At 39.3% G+C, this 18,465-nt stretch overlaps 1 protein-coding gene across 2 annotated transcripts in view; it reads right to left on the bottom strand.

Annotated features, from left to right (window-relative positions):
* SLC24A2 (solute carrier family 24 member 2) overlaps window positions 1–17,675 on the bottom strand; it is a 268,489-nt gene extending 250,814 nt beyond the window's left edge. For both annotated transcript variants that reach the window (XM_065908195.1, XM_065908196.1), the window contains exon 1: window positions 16,746–17,675. In XM_065908195.1, coding sequence (XP_065764267.1) covers window positions 16,746–17,675 — 930 coding nt within the window. The remainder of the gene's footprint in view (window positions 1–16,745) is intronic.
* Window positions 17,676–18,465: the final 790 nt, after the last annotated feature.

The following is an 18,465-nucleotide window of genomic DNA, read 5'->3' as shown; positions in this document are numbered from 1 at the left end:
CCTGGGAGGCACTGCCTACCTGGGGGTCCTGCCTACCCAGAGGAGATGGCACCTTTCTCTTTGCACAAACATGTCTTCTGTTCATCAAGTCCTGCACCTATAGAGCTGTATGCTGGAGGGGTATGTATGCTTTTCTATTAGGTCTGCTCAGAGCAGGCAGCCTTTTTTAACCTGCTTAGAAACACTGAATAGGCCAGTAGCAGACTTGGCTATCTGGTTTCCCTGGTGGTAGTAGGGGTAAAAAGTCTTCCTGTCAATGCAGGTCGATGTAACAGACGTGGGTTCAGTCCCTGGGTTAGGAAGATCCCCTGGAGGAGGAAATGGCAACCCAGTCCAGTATTCTTGCCTGGAGAATCTGATGGACAGAGGAACCTGGCAGGCTACAGTCCAGGGGGTCGCAAAGAGTTGGACATGACTGACGCAACTTAGCATAGGACAGACACGGCTATCATTGTGTACACAGGAGTCTAGCCCAACTCAGAACTCTGCCCAGCCCCTTCCCCAAACAGTTCCCATTTGCTACTTCTAAATTCTTCATGGCTGGAAAATCAGGCAACTTAACTTATTTGAATTTTGTATATGATAAAATAAACAGACTTATAAAGAGTCTCAAGAAACCCTTTTATGATTAAGTGTCTGAAAATAGAACATGAATCTTCTGGTATCTCAAAAGTATTTGAGTTGCTCAAAATTGGTATTTGGTTGCTCAAAAGTCCTTTTGACTTTGGATCTTGGCTCTGTTATGGACATCTAGATACTGAACTTCCAGATAAGTGGAAGTTTATGGGATTGCAATTATATATAAATATAGATTGTCAGAAAGTGCTTTATTGATCTCTCAAGCTGACTTCATGAACATTTTTTCAGGATGTTCACATTCAAGCAATTCCCTCTATAAAGACAATTTATTTGAACCCTACACTAAAAATGTGCTTGAAATCACTCTAATCCCATTTTTTAATATTCTCAGTTAGCACTTGCCACTGTCTCTTTATGTCTGTGGTTTCATTCGAACGTGAGCTCAGATATCCCCTCATTAATTATCACACTATCCTATGAGACAACAGAAAAGCCATCTGCTTTCATTTTTTGATGTAGAAAACTGGGGACAGATAAACACATACAACTCATGAAATGTCAGAGCATTTAATGAGGTAGTAGGAACATAAAAATATTTTTAAAATAGATATATAAAAACTAAAATTTAACAATGACCATCCAATGAGTCAGAAAGATACTCAGAAAAGCATTTTTTAACTGCTGGGTCAGGTTAAGGATAAAGAGAGAGAAGGGGTGTTCATGGAACACAAAATCCTTAATATTATTTTTTTTTAGGTGGCTTAAAAAAAAAACCTCTTTAAACCTCTATAACCCAACTCTGAGGACCTTAAGAATTTCACTGAGAAGCTCCATGCTGATCATATCCAAAACAAGCTATTCAACTATGGGTCCATCCTGTGATTCACATTTGCAAGAACCTGAACTGAAACGGTCATATGAGACTATAAGCAATTTTACTAAAAACAAATAACCTAAAGCATGTATTGGGGATGCTGAGAGGAAGCAGACAGTGCTCAGGAGAGGCCCTTGGCAGAGACTCAAATCCAAGGTGATCATGGGCTAAGCATCACTGGCAATACCACTCACTTGGGGCTGGTCTCCCAGAGCCACACAGTGAAATGAGATAGAGCTGGATTAATTTTTAGCACAGTTTTTGATTATCCACCAGTAAAGCATGTGGTGCTACTTCCCAGGGCATTTCAATTCTTCTTCCTAAAGCACAACACTATCTTATCCTGTTCTATTTATTTTTCTTAAGTGTCTGTGACTTGCAGAGCATTAAGATGCCAAAACATATGCTTCCTAAGCCTGTTCTCACTTCTCACCTTCACTTAGACTTTCAAGGTCAGAGCTATTTGTGGCTATCTACTTAATTGTACTTCAAATAAAAGGCAGCAGAAAACAGCAGATTTGCGATGGCCCTTCAAAGTAAGCATCAAACAGATTTGTGATGGCCCTTCAAAGTAAGCATCAAACGAGCAGCCTGTCACATCTGAACCTATTTAAATAAATCAGCCTCTTGTTCACGGCCCCCAGACTCCATCCACCAAGCAAGCAGTCATTGTGCAGCTGAAGCAAGCTAGCAGGAAGAGAGGGGATGTTTCCTGGACCCCCTGAAAACCACTGGAGCTTTGAATCAATTGCACATTTTTGTACACAGCAGGATTACATGGCCAAGTTCTGTTTACCCTCAGAGTGTGCTCATTAATTAGGTTTGTGCAATTACAATTCATGCTAGGCAATGACAAAGTAGAGCATTACTAGTATTATTATTATTTACTGTATGCAGCTCCAAATACTTATAAAGCTTTGTTCAAAATGGATGCAAATGCTCCCAGGACCTGGAGTGGGAAAAGTTATAGGTTTTGGGACAGAGTGGGTAGATGGGCAGGATTGGCCCCCAACCAAGATGTCTAAAGCTAAGTGCCAAGGTTCAAACAACATGTAACCAAAGTTCACATCTGAGAATGAAGGACTGCTTTCCTGACAAGGCTCCTGGATAATATGTTGGGAAAGGGATTTGATAACAAGAAACTCTCTTAGATAATACAGAGAAGGATCAGGAGTAGCTTAAAAAGGGTGATGTAGCAACTAGACAACAAACATCCTCAGTCCAGTGTTCAAGTAGATTCATGTTCCCAGGTTCTCTATAATCAACAAGTCCTGAACCCCAAATGACCCCTAAATCCTCCTCCAGTCCTTAGCTTCAAGGGGATCAAGCTTTTCCCAAGACTAACTTAGGGGAACAGGCAGCTTTAGGGTTGATCCAAGGTTCCAAATCACTAAGTTGATGCCGGGCAAACAATATGCGACAGCATAGAACTGGTCCCAGTCTAGAAGCATATTCCATCCACGCAGCATATTCCTTATTCCACAGAACAGAAGAAATTTACGATCACATATATGGTAAGGGGACTTGCATCCAGAATATATAAAGAACTCAGACTCAGCAGTTAGGCAAATAACCCAATTTTTAAGTAAGCAAAGGATGTGAACAGACATTTCCCCAAAGAAGATATACAAGTAGCCAAGAAGCTCATAAAAAGATGTTTAACATCATTGTCCTTTGAGAAAATGCAAATCAAAATCATGATGAGATACCACTCCACATCCACTTTGTCATTGTTGAGATGCTACTCTGCAACCACTTTGTTGTTGTTTAGTGGCTAAGCTGTGTCTGACTCGTTGCGACCCCATGGACTGTAGCCTGCCAGGCTCCTCTGTCCATGGGATTTTCCAGGCAAGAGTACTGGAGTGAGTAGCCATTTCCTTCTCCAGGGGATCTTCCCAACCCAGGGATCGAACCTGTCTTTCCTGTGTCTCTTGCATTGGCAGGTGGATTCTTTACCACCAGCACTACCTGGGAAGCCCCCACATCCACTAGGATGGGTATAACCAACAAGACATGTAATAGTAAATGTTGGCAAAGATGGAGGGAAATTGGGACCTTCATACACTGCTGGTAGGAATGCAAAATGGTACAGCCTCTTTAGAAAACAGTTTGGCAGTTCCTTAAAATGTTAAACATACAGTGAACACAGGAAATACCAATTCTACCCCTAAATGTATACCAAGGAGAATTGAAACCATATATCCACAGAAAAACTTGTAAGCAAATATTCACAGCACCATTACTTATAATGGCAAAAAAGTGGAAGTAAGCCAAATGTCCATCAGCTGATGAATGGATAAACAAAATATAGTATATCCATACAATGGAACATTTGGCCATAAAAAGGCAACAACATGGATGAACTTTGAAAATGTTATGCCAAGTGAAAGAAGCTAGACACAAAAGGCCATATGCTATGTGACTCTCACTGATATGAAATGTCCACAATAGGCAAATCTATAGCAACAGAAAGAACCCTGGTGGCTACCAGGGGCGGGGATGTGAAGAGGGATGAGGAATGATAGATACAGGGTTCCTTTTTGGCTGTGATGAAGATGTTCTAAAATTAGTGGTGATGATTTTGTAACTCTGTGAACATACAAAAAAACCAGTAAACTGCACACACGGTTAATTCTATGATAAGTGAATTATATATCAAAAAACTTATAAAAAAAAAGTCAACAGAGAAACATTATACAATGTTACCAGGTAAGGATGACTATTTCGAGGCCACAGCTGGAATGATATGGCTTTCAGAATTGAGGTCCCTTACCTGCCCTGACACCTATACTTCCAACCTGAGGGGACTAGAGAATGTCCACTGAATTGTTTAAGCTGGGTATTTGTTGTTTGTTCCTTGACTTTAATACATAAGCCACTAAGTTTTGTGATTGATTTAAGCCCAGGCTTTTTTTTTTTTCTAATCACGAACACTCACCACCACCATTAGTAACTTTCCAAAGGGTATTCAGTGCCCTCTTTCTTTGTATACTTGAAGTACTGCATATGGGATTGGTTAGTTCTAGAGTCAAGAAGAGTAATTTGATCCAAGGCAGAAAACTCAGATGCTGGCAAACATAAGGCCCAGCCACGATTGGATGGAGATGTGACAAGCTGAGGTTAAATACTGATGATGTCTATAAGAAAAGAGTAAATACATTTACAGGGCAGTGACAGGAGGGCTCAAGAGAATTTCGTGGTTGAGTGAGGTTCAGTTTCATAACAGGGAAACTGCTTCTCTCTTAATCCTCTGCAAGAACAGAGGGAAAGCAGGTTCAAGTCCGAACACTGAAGATTTGACTATTAGTTAGGGATTAGTGGGAGAATTGCTCCTTCATCTGGCTGCTTGTGAGGCAGAGAGAAGAGGGCCTAGAGGCTGAGGCAAGGTCCCAAAATGACAGGCCTCAGGGAGAACAGGCTAACAGCAAATGGGAGGGACTCAGAGGAAAAGAGACCAGGAGTAGAATATACGTGGCTGGGTGGGACCATATTCTGTTAATCACTTTTCCTGTGCAATTGCATAAAAATTCATAGCCTCCCTCTGAGGGAAAGCCTATTATTTTTCTTAATTTATAGATAAACAAACATAAGCCCAGAGAGGTTCAGTAACTTGCTCAAGATCACACAGTAAGGAGGGTCACACTCTCAGTCTTAAATAATAATTCTATCATGTTAACCCTTAACTGTCATCCTCCCTTTCAGGAAACAAAGTCTCAGATTCCTGGAACGCATGCACCAATGTTCAGTGCCTACCACACACCTATAATAACAAAAGTGGTTCAACATCTTTTCATTGCTATCAGGTATCAGGGAAAAATGAAACTGACTCAGCCTACGAGTGGTTAGGTCAACAGAAGACAGTTTAAGTGGGAGGAATTGGGCTGCTGAAGGGGAAACCTGTCTGCCCAACTCAAAGTCCATCAAGCAGTAAAAGAGAAAGTTATTTACATAGCACCAGCAACTTCAACCCTTTCTAAGAGCATCCTATGGACGGGTGAAGAAGCCCGCATTACCCCTTCAAAGGGTTAATCTCCTTTAATTGGTTTTCTTATTTGGAAAAGGACTCTGAAGGTGATAAGTTCAGGGCTTCATGACCTCACCACCCCTTTGGTAGGTCAGTCCATAATTACGGATGTATACTTCTTTCCCATTAACGAAGATGCTTAGAGTATCAGAGCTCATGGGGACCGTGGAGCTAAGGTAGCCCCTTCATTTTCACAGGAGATGCTTGGGGCAAAGCACCTGGACCAAGGTTAGACAGCCAGTGTTTGGGGATGAAGGGGACACCAGCCCTCCAGGCTTGCTTCCTGCCAATCCAAGATTCTGAGTGCATCCTTTAAAGCTGTAAACATAGCATTAATATAATCTGGTGCCCAGACCTTTTCCAAACCCATCAGCTTTTACCAGGACACGAACTCTGCCTGCATCATTTGGTTTACAAATCCAATCCTTCACAAAAAGGTAACCAACCTAATTGAAATGCAGCTTCGGCTATCTCGTCAAGTTCTGCTTCTCTCTGATTTCATGCCTGTTTCGTCCACATTTCTTTTCCACCTGATGACAAAGCTCATTGGGAACCAAGGATGAGCTGAGGCTCAGGGAGCAAGCACATCAAGCTTTGATCTGCACCTTCCTTACCCTGCAATCAGTCAGCGTCAGAGCCAGAGCGGGTGAGGAGCAAAGACACCTCCAGCATAAAGGGCTACCTTTGTGGAATTAAGAAAAGGTACCCTGTCCTCTGGCCAGCCACAGTCCCACACCACAGCACGCAGCTTGTCCAGTAGAGTGATGTCTGGATTTCTGTCCCCACTTGCCCCCTTGATCAGAGAGATGTCCTTACAGGGCAGCCCCACTAAGAAAAACGAGCAAATAGGAATTTCTCAACATGGTATTTTTAAAAACTTACGTCACAACCCATTGGTGAGTCATGAAACTACTTTAGGGTTGAAACTAGTATTTGTAGTAGAATAGAAAATACAATATATAAAAAACTGCGTCCCACTTAGATTTTATTTTTATATGCATATGTAAACATATACATATGTATGTGTATGTGCATGGGTGTGTGTATATACTGAGTCAAGATGTAAAATATGTTTTTTAGTGGGGGTTGTGCTAAAAAATATTTGAAAGTCACTTAACAGAGCAGCTTCCCTGGTGGCTCAGATGGTAAAGAACCTGCCTGCAATGCAGGAGACCTGGGTTCAATCCATGGGTCAGGAAGATCCCCTGGAGAAGGGAATGGCAACCCACTCCAGTATTCTTGCCTGGAGAATTCCATGGACAGAGGAGCCTGGCAGGCTACTGTACATGGGGTCGCAAAGAGTCAGACATGACTGAAGTGACTTAGTGCGCGTGCACACACACACACACACAATATGAGATGTGCATCTCATTTGGAGATCTGCTTTGTCTTCATTCCCAACTGCCCAGAGGGAAGCACTAAGAGAACCAGCATGCATTTAGGAGTCAGACAGGTGTGCATGCTCAGTCATGTTAAATGTGGTTTAACACCTCTAAATTTGGACCTTAGGCAGTCATTTATGTTTTCCGGTTCTCAGGTTCCTACCCTGCAGATGGAGATGGTATCTGTTTCAGAATATTGATGTGGTAAGGACGTAGTATCTTTCAGCGCATGTCCAGTTTACAGATCTCTCTTTTTCGACTTTGGGGAGATCAGGAGAGACCAGTGACCCAGGGACACACATGCAACTGCCACCAAGGGTTTCCACTGCCAGAAGCCACAAAGGCGAGGAGGTGTAGAGTCCTGCGGTAAACTTTAGACAATGTTCTCCCGTGCAAGTTGTTCTCCTGTCTGCCTGGGAGACCAGCCTCCCACAGTAATGCTTAAGCAAAAATGACCGTTTAGCCAAGTCAATTAAATCATTTGAGTGAAAATACTACAAGAAAGCCAAGTTAGGAAAAGAGTTTGGTGCTATGGGTATGGTGAGAATCTGTTCCTCTGTTTTAGGTAAATGTGTTAGATTGGCACTTTCGCAAGGTTAGAGTATTTCACGTTGTAAAGATGAGAGCCTCTGAGAACAGAAATGACAGGCTAAAGTAATCTTTTAGGTGATGAGGGTCAAATCTCTTATTTTCCAGATTTGGAGATAGGGTCCGAGGAGGTACAGGATCCACTGAGGTCACGTGACCAGGGCCACATACCAATCCCTGGGAACATCATTTCTTAACTCTGGGCCACAAGGCCTCCCTCTTCAGAATAATTCATCCTTTAAAACAAAAACTGCAGCAACTTCCTGCCTTGATTTAGGTGTGGAAATGTGGGGAGGGATGAGGCCAAATTAGTGACTCTCAGTATATGTTTGTAAGAGATCTTTGAGTTATCACAGCAAACTTTAAAAATGATGCAAAAGACACATAGGAAATTGGGCAATCCTTAAGTGAAAATTTTAATTCTCAAAAAACATATTTGCAACCTCCCAATTAATCAAAGAAATGCATAAAACAATGAAATGTTGTTTTACCTATGAAATTGGTGAACATTAAGAATGGTAATAGTCAACACTACCAAAGATGTAGCAACCAAGCAGGAACTTTAAAAAGCTTGTAAACTTTGTCTCAGAATTTCTGCTTCTCCAAAATAAAAAATTCATGTGTAAGGCTGTGTCTTTTATAGTAGTGAAATATAATATGAAAATAACTTTCTATTTTATGATAATGCTAAATAGTGAACAATGTTTTTGAAAAATATTTAATGATATGAGGAAATGCTCATAATAAACCAAGTTAAAAAATACTAAAATGGTATATAGTCAATGTAAGCTTAAAGTTGTACATATCAATATCATTTCAACTTATCTAGGTATATATGTGTGTATGTGCATATGTGACAGTATGTGTGTGTGTGAGAAAAATCTGGACGAATAAATGCAAAAATGTGCATGGTTATTTCTGGATGGTGCAATGAAGAGATTAGAGGCTATTTAAAATTTTCTTTTTTGTATATTGATGTGTTTTTATAATCCTATATGATGAATATATTACTTTAAGTATCTGGCAAAAATATTATTTAAAAAACAAATCTACAACTTAAACTTTCTGTTAGAATTGCCCTTTAGATTTGACTCAAAATTTGCCATTGGTAGGATCTTTTGTGGATATGGAGCCTTATTATATACAATGTCAGATTAAACATTCTGAAAGTATACAATTAAAATATGTATTAGCGTATGACAAAACCCACTGAAAAATAAAAAAATAAAAAAATAAAAAAATAAAATAAAATACGTATTAGCATCCCTTGCTATATGTACTATCATTTGACAAATCCAATGCCTAAAACACATTTTTGGTAATATGACAGATTAAACATTCAGAGAAACCATTTTCAGTATATATACCTCAAATTATACTAGGTGTATGTATATTATATGTATCTAATGAATTATATATTAATATATAACATAGGTTAGATATTATATTTTATGTATTTTAAAATTCCCCATCTATATTAGGTGAGGAAGCAGTATTTGCTGTTCCCCAGTGGCTAGAGATGTGGATTGTAGAAGCTATGAACACGAGGCCTGATAGGGAGTAGGGACATCCTCCCTCCACCCCCAGTGGGAGACCTCCACTCCCAATGAACTAGAAACCCTGAAGGGTTGACACTCTTAGTGGGTGAATGAGGGGAAAAAAAATCTGCCTACCAAAGGGACATAGTAGAATATGCCTATTTTGGTCTTGGTTTTAAGTGGTACAGAAGGAAAAAAAAAGTCTCCTTTAAGAATTTCCAACCATGGGCTCATTCCTGGATTTGCAGTCTGAATTCACATTACCTGGGTAAAAAAAGTTAAACATTCAGGTTAGAATGATTCCAGTTTGCTTGAGTTCCCAGGCCCTTGAAAGAGAAGCAAACGAGTCCTCTCTGTGGGGAAACACTTAGAATCCAGACTTCAGTGTCGCTCCACAGGTCAAGTCCCAAAAAACAGAAGTTCAAAGTTTTAAAAGCAATCATTAAATATATAAAGAAACAACCCCACATGAAACATAAAACAACACAACTAGACCTGCAAGGATACTAACACTAGAAATGCCAATTATGAATTAAAATATATTTAGTATGTTTAGAAAACTAAAAGAGGGCATTAAATAACAAAGGAAGAAGAAACAATGAAAATCAACCTGCCAGTGGTGAAACTGAGCCACAAAAACCTTCTAGAAAGGAAAAATATAATAATAACAATCAGAAACTAAATAGATTCAGGTTAGATAAAAGTGAAGAGAAAATCAGAAAGTAGAATGCCGATATAAAGAAATGATCAGAAAGAAGAACACAGAAAAAAATGAATAGTTGAAAGACATGGAGGAAGGCTGAGATGGTACAATCTATATCCAATCAGAATTCTAAATGAGATAGAGGCCAAACTGGTGGAAGGCACTAAATCCTCAAATTCAGGAAGTCTAACGAATCACAATGGGGATAAATAAGTGAGAAAATCACACCTGACAGCATCAAGAATATGCTGAACACCAAAAACAAAGAGAAGAACCTTATAAGGTAGTCAAAAAGAACAAACTTCTTACAAAGGAGCGACGTTCACACCAGCAGCAGTCTTCAATGGCAAAAAGGGAAGTCAGAGGCAGTGAAATTATTATTACTATTTCAAAGTGGAATGGGAAAATAACTTTCTACCCACCAAAGCTATCCTTCAAGAACAAAAGTGTAAAACAGATTTGTGAGCAAATAAAAATTAGCAGATACTATTAACAGATTCTTGCTAAAGGACCTTTATAAAGACAGCAAATCAGTACAGGAAAAAACCATAGAGAAAACTACGATGAGAAAAGAAGGGACAAGAAAAACTAGTAAAAATGGAGATACATCTAGAAACATTGATGGCATAATGTCTAATTTGTAGGATTAAAAATGTGAAGGCTATACTTCGATAAAACTGTTATGAAACACCAAGGTAGACCTTTGATTGTAGACTTCAAATTATTTACAATGGAGGAGAATTGACTGAGTTAAAAGGTTGTAAGTCCCTTAGGATGTTTAGCAGGAATATAAAGATACTAGCTTTTTGAGTTAAATATATTCATTAAAAAATTTAGGGTAAACACTAAAAGAATAGAAATGGGATGTATAAATTCCAAACTACTAACGGGAAAAACAGACTTAGAAAAAAAATCCCCCCCAAAAAGGAGAAAAAATTATGAAAAGAAACAGATCAGAACAAATAGAAAGTACAGAATAGCATGATAGCAAAGAACTGAAATGTAATAGTAATCACAATCAATGTAGGTAAACTAAATGTTCCAGCTGAAAGACAATGATTGCCAAACTGAATTAACAACAAAATGCTGCTATATGCTGTTACTAGAGACTTGTCTAAAAAGATGTTCTTGATGCCTCATGGAGCGACTTAATCTCATTCCTTGCTAATGTTAAAATACAAATTATCTGGTTCTACCAAAACAAAACAAAGAAAAGAAAAAGTGAATGAGATAGGGAGAAGGGAAGGGAAAAGGAGAAAGGAAGAAAGTAGGAAGGGAAGTGGTGATAACTCCTAGCTCTCAACATTGTCAGGATACACAAAGTATAGATCCTTTTTTGCTGGAGAAACCAGCATAGCAAGGGGAACAGATATGTGCAACCTGCCCTTTGTCAATAAAAATCCACTGGACTTTCTGAGTCTCTCCAAGGGCCTCCTTCACTCTCTGAATCACATGCAGTACCTGAAGGGTTTGCTTTAACCTAAGTAGAGGGAACAAACAAGGGAAAGGGCACCATGCTATATTCCTAGATCAACAAACAGACTTGTGATACTGTGATTTATAAGAAATATATATTTGGTCATGAAGATGACCAAAATACATTTCTCATATATATTTGGTCTTTGTTCCCAGTTCCCAGTTCATGGTTCTCAAAACCCCTGGAATTTCCTACGTGGGGAGAGTGATACAGATGTCTTCCATTATGTTAATGAGGCAACTTTCAGAAAGCACCTAAGGATTGGGGCTGGTTGCTAGAGCCAATGGATAATTAAAAGTTGGAATTTTCAGTCCCACTCCCTTCCAGCAAGGACAGATGGGTTGGAGAGATAGATAGCACCTCCTACCTACTGGTGTGAGGTGTCAGTCGCTCAGTTGTGTCTGACTCTTTGTGACCCCATGGATGTAGCCCACCAGGCTCCTCTGTCCATGGAATTCTCTAGACAAGAATACTGGAGTGGGTTGCCATTCCTTCTCCAGGGGATCTTCCTGACTCAGGGATTGAACCCAGGTCTCCTGCATTGCAGGCAGATACTTAACCGCTGAGTCAGCAGGGAAGCCCAAGATGGGCTGGAGGGCAAATCAATTGCCAACTGTCGATGACCTGATCAACTATGCCCACGTAATGAAGTCTCCACGGTGCATATGTGATATGTCGCTTCAGCAGTGTTCGACTCTTTGCAACCCTACGGACTGTAGCCCACCTCTGCCCATGGGATTCTCTAGGCAAGAATACTGAAGTGAGCGGCCATGCCCTCCTCCAGGGGATCTTCCTGATCCAACGACAGAGTTCAGAGAGCTTCGGGAGTGGGTGAGCGCCTGGAGGCGCTGGGAGAGAGGCGCCTGGAGGAGGTTCCCTGCCTTCTGCGTGACTCAGCTGGCTGCCCCTGAGTCAATCACTGGTTTACAATAAACCAGTGATCTAACAAGGAAACGTTTCTCTTAGATTTGTGAGATCCTCTAGCAAATTCATTGACCCCGAGGAGGCATCACTGGAACCTCTGACTTAGAGTCAGTCAGAAGTACAGGTAACAACCTGGACTGGTGACTTGCTTCTGAAGTGGGGGTGGAGTGGGCAGTCTTATAGGACTGAACCCATAACCTGAAGAAAGCTGACGCTATCTCTGGGCAGACAGTGTCAGAATTGAGTTAAATTCTTGGCCACCCTGCTGGTGTCCGAGAATTCGTTGGTGTTATGTGGGAAGCAGCCCCAACCCCACCCCCACACATTTGAATTGGGTCCAGGAACTCAAAAGAACACTGCAATCACAGGTTTCTAGAGGGTTAAGAAGCTTAGCGCCTATGTTTTCTTTCTTTGAGGACAAAGAGTTTCCAAGTCTATCAAGTAATATTTGCTCATTACAAGGACGAGCTTACCTTGCCTTCTTTGAAATCTGTATACTAATTTACTTAATTTATTTGCTGGGTATGGAGGGTGAACAAAAGTTGAATTTATAATATATTCTTTGCCTCAGGAAAGCTTGGAACTATACATTTGTATTTATATAATTATTTATGGTTTAGTATCTTATCAGAAACATTTTACTTTATGAAGAATATTTATAATACTCCATTTCGATTTTCCCATTATCGTTACAACAATTTGCACTGCAAACACTCTGGTGGCAAGCAACTTTTCAGGAACATACAAAATGAATAAAGCAAGGCACACCTACATTACTAAGTAGCCTGCCTTCAACTATCCAGCTTTAAGCATCTTTATTTAGACCATTCCCTTCATTTGAACTGGGTTGACTTGCTGTCAGATTACAGTGCCAAGTCTAAGAAGAAGTTAAATACCATGGACAGCTGCTTTCTAGGCCAATGACAGCCTAGCACCATAGCAGATCAACGGACCTCAGCAGCCAAGCCAGGCACACAGTAAAACACACCAGATGCCCTGAAAGTCCACAGCTTCACATCCTGCAGGATTCAAATTAATTCCTAACCAGCCACGGAGAGGTTTTTAGAAGAGGGTCCCGGTCATTTATAAATAAAAATACACTTAAAAAATTTCTGCTTAGCATAGATATATCAAAACCACAGTCAATGGCCTACTTATTGCAAGTAAAATTATACAAAATAAACTTTCAGGACAGCAAAGGTATTTGAAGGTTTCCTTGGAGTTTATAATATCTTCCCTGCATATATTCACTGTATATGAAATTAAGCTTATAAATATAATAATATGAATAATATCACATGCCCCTAAGAGAGACAATGGCCTGCATAACTTGATGATTCACTGGCATGAACTATAATGTTCAAGAAATATTTTGAAATGCTCAAATTTGAAGTAATTTATTCTGATTCACTTTCCACTTAAGAACAAAAGATGAAAGAAAGGAAACCAACACTTACTGAACAACCCACATTTGCCAAGGACTATGTTAGAGGCTTAATATTCATTTCTTCATTTAACAATTTTTCCAACTTTATGAAGCAGGTATTATTATTTTCATTTTCCTAATTAGGAAACTGAGGCTCAGTGAGTTTATGTGATTTCTCTGAGGTTACAAGGCTTATTACACGCCCGAGTTAAAACCTTTCTTCCCTGAATCAAAGTCCAGGGTCTCTTTACCATGTCATGACACTAAATGGTATGTTTTTAAAGGATGATATTATCACTAAAAGATGTAATAAAAAAATCAAGTTAAAAAGCCACACACCAGGTGGAATAGTTAAATAAAATGGGAAACTATTATTTAACTAGGAGAAAAACGTTCACATTTTCTATTTTTTCATTTCTCATCATCAATAATGAAACCAAATGAAGATTTTTCAACTTGTTCATGAAGCAAGTAGTTTCATAGATATTTCACTGCCTATAGCTCAGCAGAATTGATGAGTTTCCAGGAAGAACCATGATGACTTGTATAAAAATATCTAAATATGTTTCCTTCACTTTCCCATACTCCCCTGCTCTATAACTGCATAAATAAAACAATGAGGTAGCCTTGCCTAAAAACAGGCTTAGTATTTTGCTTCCTAAATTCTTGTATAGCACATTCCTCTCTATGAAGACTCCATCAAGGAATGTCTTTGGCTTGGGGTCTTTCTCTGAGTGTTCTGAAGATGTTACAAGCACTGACTTAGGTAGGAAAGGAGGGTGGGGTATACAGCCAGAAATCAACTTTTTAGATCAGAGGACAACAGCACCAAGCTCAAGAACCCATCTCTCCTTGAGACACCTGTTCAGTGCTCAGAGTGCAAAATTTCCACAAAATTCTGAAATCAGGCATCTGATAAAGACCGACTGGTAAAAAAAACTTTTTTCAACAAAATTTAAAAGTGAAATTGGCAAGGTGAAATTTCGTGAAGGAAATCACACATCATTATGTATTGGTCCACCTAAAAATATCTGTGTTCTACTATACCAAACAAGACATAGCAATGTTAAAAGATTCTGGTCCCATGATAATTTATAGTTCAATCTAGTTTCTGAATGCCAAAATAAATGATAATCATTCAATGAAACAACTAAAACTATTTGGTGCTCAAAGGAAAACAATACAATGAACATATTTTTGGGATAAATCAGAAACAGGAGATATAGTCGTGAATATAAACTGCTTTCTTTTTTAATTAGGTAAGTCCAGAATTCCAAAATTTTTTAGATGCACAATATTAAGCATAGCAAAAATTATGGATATAAATAACTTTAAGGAATGTCAGCCTAAGTTATTGACTTTTAAATTACCATAAAAATGACATGACAGTCATCTAATATAGTAGGGTAAAAATCCTTCAAGAGCTGATTTAATGAGTGACACAATTTATTAAAAACTGTCTGTAGACCACATTTTAAAAGTTATTACTAAATGCACAAAACCAGCTTCTCCCTTCCTAGCAGAATACAAAATACTCCTGCAATCTTCAATACATTATTGGACCACTCTGCAAATTCCTTTTTCATACTTGTTGCCAATATAACCTTTAGCCGAGTTCTGTGTCTAAGTTAATGAAGTTCCACTGTGCCGTAACAAAATGAAAAGTACTGAGTTCTCAAAAAGACTTTTTATCCTTGATGGGCCCAGGATATTTATAAGGCACCAAATCATTTCCTTGCCTCTAAAAAATCTCTTTCCCTTGGCAACTGTTCAGCATTCTAATTGGAATAAACACATAGACTACTAATGCAAACCACTTAAACGTGCAGTCAGTTTTGAGAAGATAGTTTGAGGGATCATCTTTCAGGCTACAAAATTAGACCAGGGAGGGGGCTCCAGTGATGACCCTATCTTATGCCCTTAAGGATACAGACTAGTATCACATCTGAATATTATTTGCCATGGTTTTTTTTTTTCTTACTACAGTTTCTAACAAATACCCATGCACTGAGTGATAGGTTAGAAAAAATACATTCCAAAAAAAAAGAAAGAAAAAATATGTTCCAGAATATTTATCTTTTGCATAGAATAAATAGAAATATCACTAGTAGTTTTTTTGTCTGCACTTTGCTTCTGTTTCATGGCTGCTACAAAAATTATAGATGGTCATGAAACTTGAACATAGAGGAATTATGCTAAATTAATATAATTTTTTTCTTTACTCTGGACAAAACATCTCACCCTCCGCTTAACATCTGTTTTCTGCATACATGAGAATTTCCTCAGATGCCAGAATGAAAAGTCTGCATATGTATTTTGGTTTTCTGTTTAAAATCACAATCTGAGACGACATTCCAGTGTTAGGATATAAATCAGAACTGCATCACTCTACTTAACAAAATTTTACTAATTTTCCCATTAGTCAACATTACTGATTATTTTTTAAAATTAACCTATATTTTTTCAGATAAATTTCTTCTAAGTTCTTAACCAGTTTACTTGCTACTTAAGTGGTAGGATGACCACTGTTGTCTTTAAAACCCCCTCAAGTCCTACTCTAGAAAATATTTTGGGTCACGTTTAACATGGTGTGCAAAATGGGCCATCGAGCTACAGAGGCAGGCAGCATGGCTTGCCACTGACTCTCATGGATCCTGATCGGGGTCTGGTTGAGTGGTCTGAAGCATCACTGTGTGGATCAAGAAGCATGGCCATGACCCACTTGAATGACCAATCGTGCAAGGCTCTAGGCTGCTGACTTACAGGTTCATATTTGGTGACACAAACACACTTTCTTTGCTAAGCACCTTTAAAGAGATGGTTCATGATAACTGTCATCTGTTCATTTAAATAGAAAAAGTCCTGCAATGTGTAAAGCACACACACATACTTTCCCATGAAAATAAAACTGCTCCAAAAATTGCTATGCCTCCTTGCACAAAATAAGAGACAAATAACTGCCGAGTCTTCTCTGGGAAGCTTATGTAACCTATATTTACAAATGTTTTACTCTGAGGCAAACAGCTTGAGAATTTAGTAGACATTCTCCAGAGTACCCCCAAATTTTTCCCACTGCGATGTTAGTCTGGCTACCAAAGAACTGCAGAAAGTACCCTGCTATCCATTACAGCCCCCAACGCCACCTGATTAAAAAAGTGGCAGATCTCAAAAGCTAAGAATTCAGAGCTATGGCCAAGAAGAACTTTAAATAAACAACCACTGCCACCAACCTTTGGTTGGGCCTCTGGCGCTGTCACCTTGACGACTTTGTTGCGATTTATCATTTGCTTCACCCATCTTTCTACTTGGACGTTGAATTTCATGAAAACCACATAGCCAAAGTAAGCTGTCAAGAGAAGCAAGCTCTCCCACCACATGATAAAGTTATCCAGGAAAAATATGATCAGCATGATTAAGTCAATGATGTAGAAGGACACATCCCGAAAGAGCGGCCACCAAGTCAGGTTTAAGATTTCTCTGGAAAACAGAGCACACATGCCAATGACAAAAAGGATATTGAACACGGCTGAGCCCACGATTGTGCCGATGCCAACATTGCTGTGAGCAATAAACACCCCTATGAGAGACGTGAAAAGCTCTGGCGCTGAGCCCCCGGCAGCCATAAAAGTGGCTCCAGCCACATCATCAGAGATGCCCAGTTTTTCGGTGATGACAGTCAATGAGGGAACAAAGAACTCATCACAGACAATGGCTAAGGCTATGAACATGTAGATCATCCCAATGACATGGAGAATGATGGCGCCTTTTCTTCGCTGCTCGAGGGAAAAGATGTCTCTGGGGTAGTCTCCTTGGGCATGATCTGTACTATTCTCAGATATGCCTTCCTGAGAAAGAGCTGGCTGTGGAGTATCATCTCGAATCTTGTCATTTAAATCTAAGAGAGTTCTTTCGTGGTAACCGCGTGCTGCCCCGGGGCCACTTGCACCGCCGACCTCTCCTGTGCTCTGGGTCTCTGTCTCAGAAAAGGCACGGATTGAAAACGGGACAGTGCTAATGGCTACCAGGCCCAGGAAAAGGCCTAGGATTCGAATCAACTTCAGTTTTTTCCTGACATTATAATGTCTCCTGCAGCCAGACGGTGACTTATCTGAATACCATTTCTCAAGGAAAGAGATGGTGGCGCTTTGGTGCAGATCCATCCTGGGTCTTCTGCTGGATGTGATGGTTCTAAATTTGTAGACTCAACCAGATGGTTCTTTCATACTTTTCTTTTCTTTACAGGTAACAGTGCTGGTGAGGCGCTTCCACAATCAGGGATTCTTAGGCTTCACAGGAAATATTTTCAACATTTATGCTTAAATAAAAATAAAAACAAGGATACGTGAATCATAAAATCATGTCTTTCTTTTTTTTTTTTTTTTACAAAACAATTTGGCAGTTATGAAAAAAATCCTATCTTATAGCCAGCCATGTGACCTTGGGTTAAATTCCTTAATTCTTCTGTGCTTCAGTTTCCCCATTTCAAAAATTAGGACAATTACAGCACCTACCACCAAGGGATGCTTTGAGGATGGGTTAAAAGATAGGAAGCATTAAGAGTAGGATGTGACATACTAGGCATTTATTATAATGTGCGTACAAAGGCAAACATTTGGGTAAATACATAGACTACATATTTGTGTGTGCTAAATTAAAAAAAAAATGTTGTAGATGAAAATCTCTGTTTATCCCACCTTAAACCATGTAACAAATAATATCCCAGTGCTCAAAAAGGTATCACTTCCTTTAGAATTATCTACATATTTGACAACCAAACCATTGCCTTATCTTTTAGTCCAATTATATAATTCCAGTTGCAGGCACACTTTTCGGATTTAATCTGTCACTTGGAAAGGGCTGAGTGCTGGAGGATCAGCACTCTTTTTCTGGACACTTAATACTCTCAGGCTCTTATTTTTCATGAAAACCCTCTCCTGTATATCAAATACA

Source organism: Muntiacus reevesi, chromosome 17 (assembly GCF_963930625.1).
Source record: "Muntiacus reevesi chromosome 17, mMunRee1.1, whole genome shotgun sequence".
Taxonomy (NCBI): Eukaryota; Metazoa; Chordata; class Mammalia; order Artiodactyla; family Cervidae; genus Muntiacus; species Muntiacus reevesi.
This window is presented reverse-complemented; position numbering and strand designations above follow the sequence as displayed.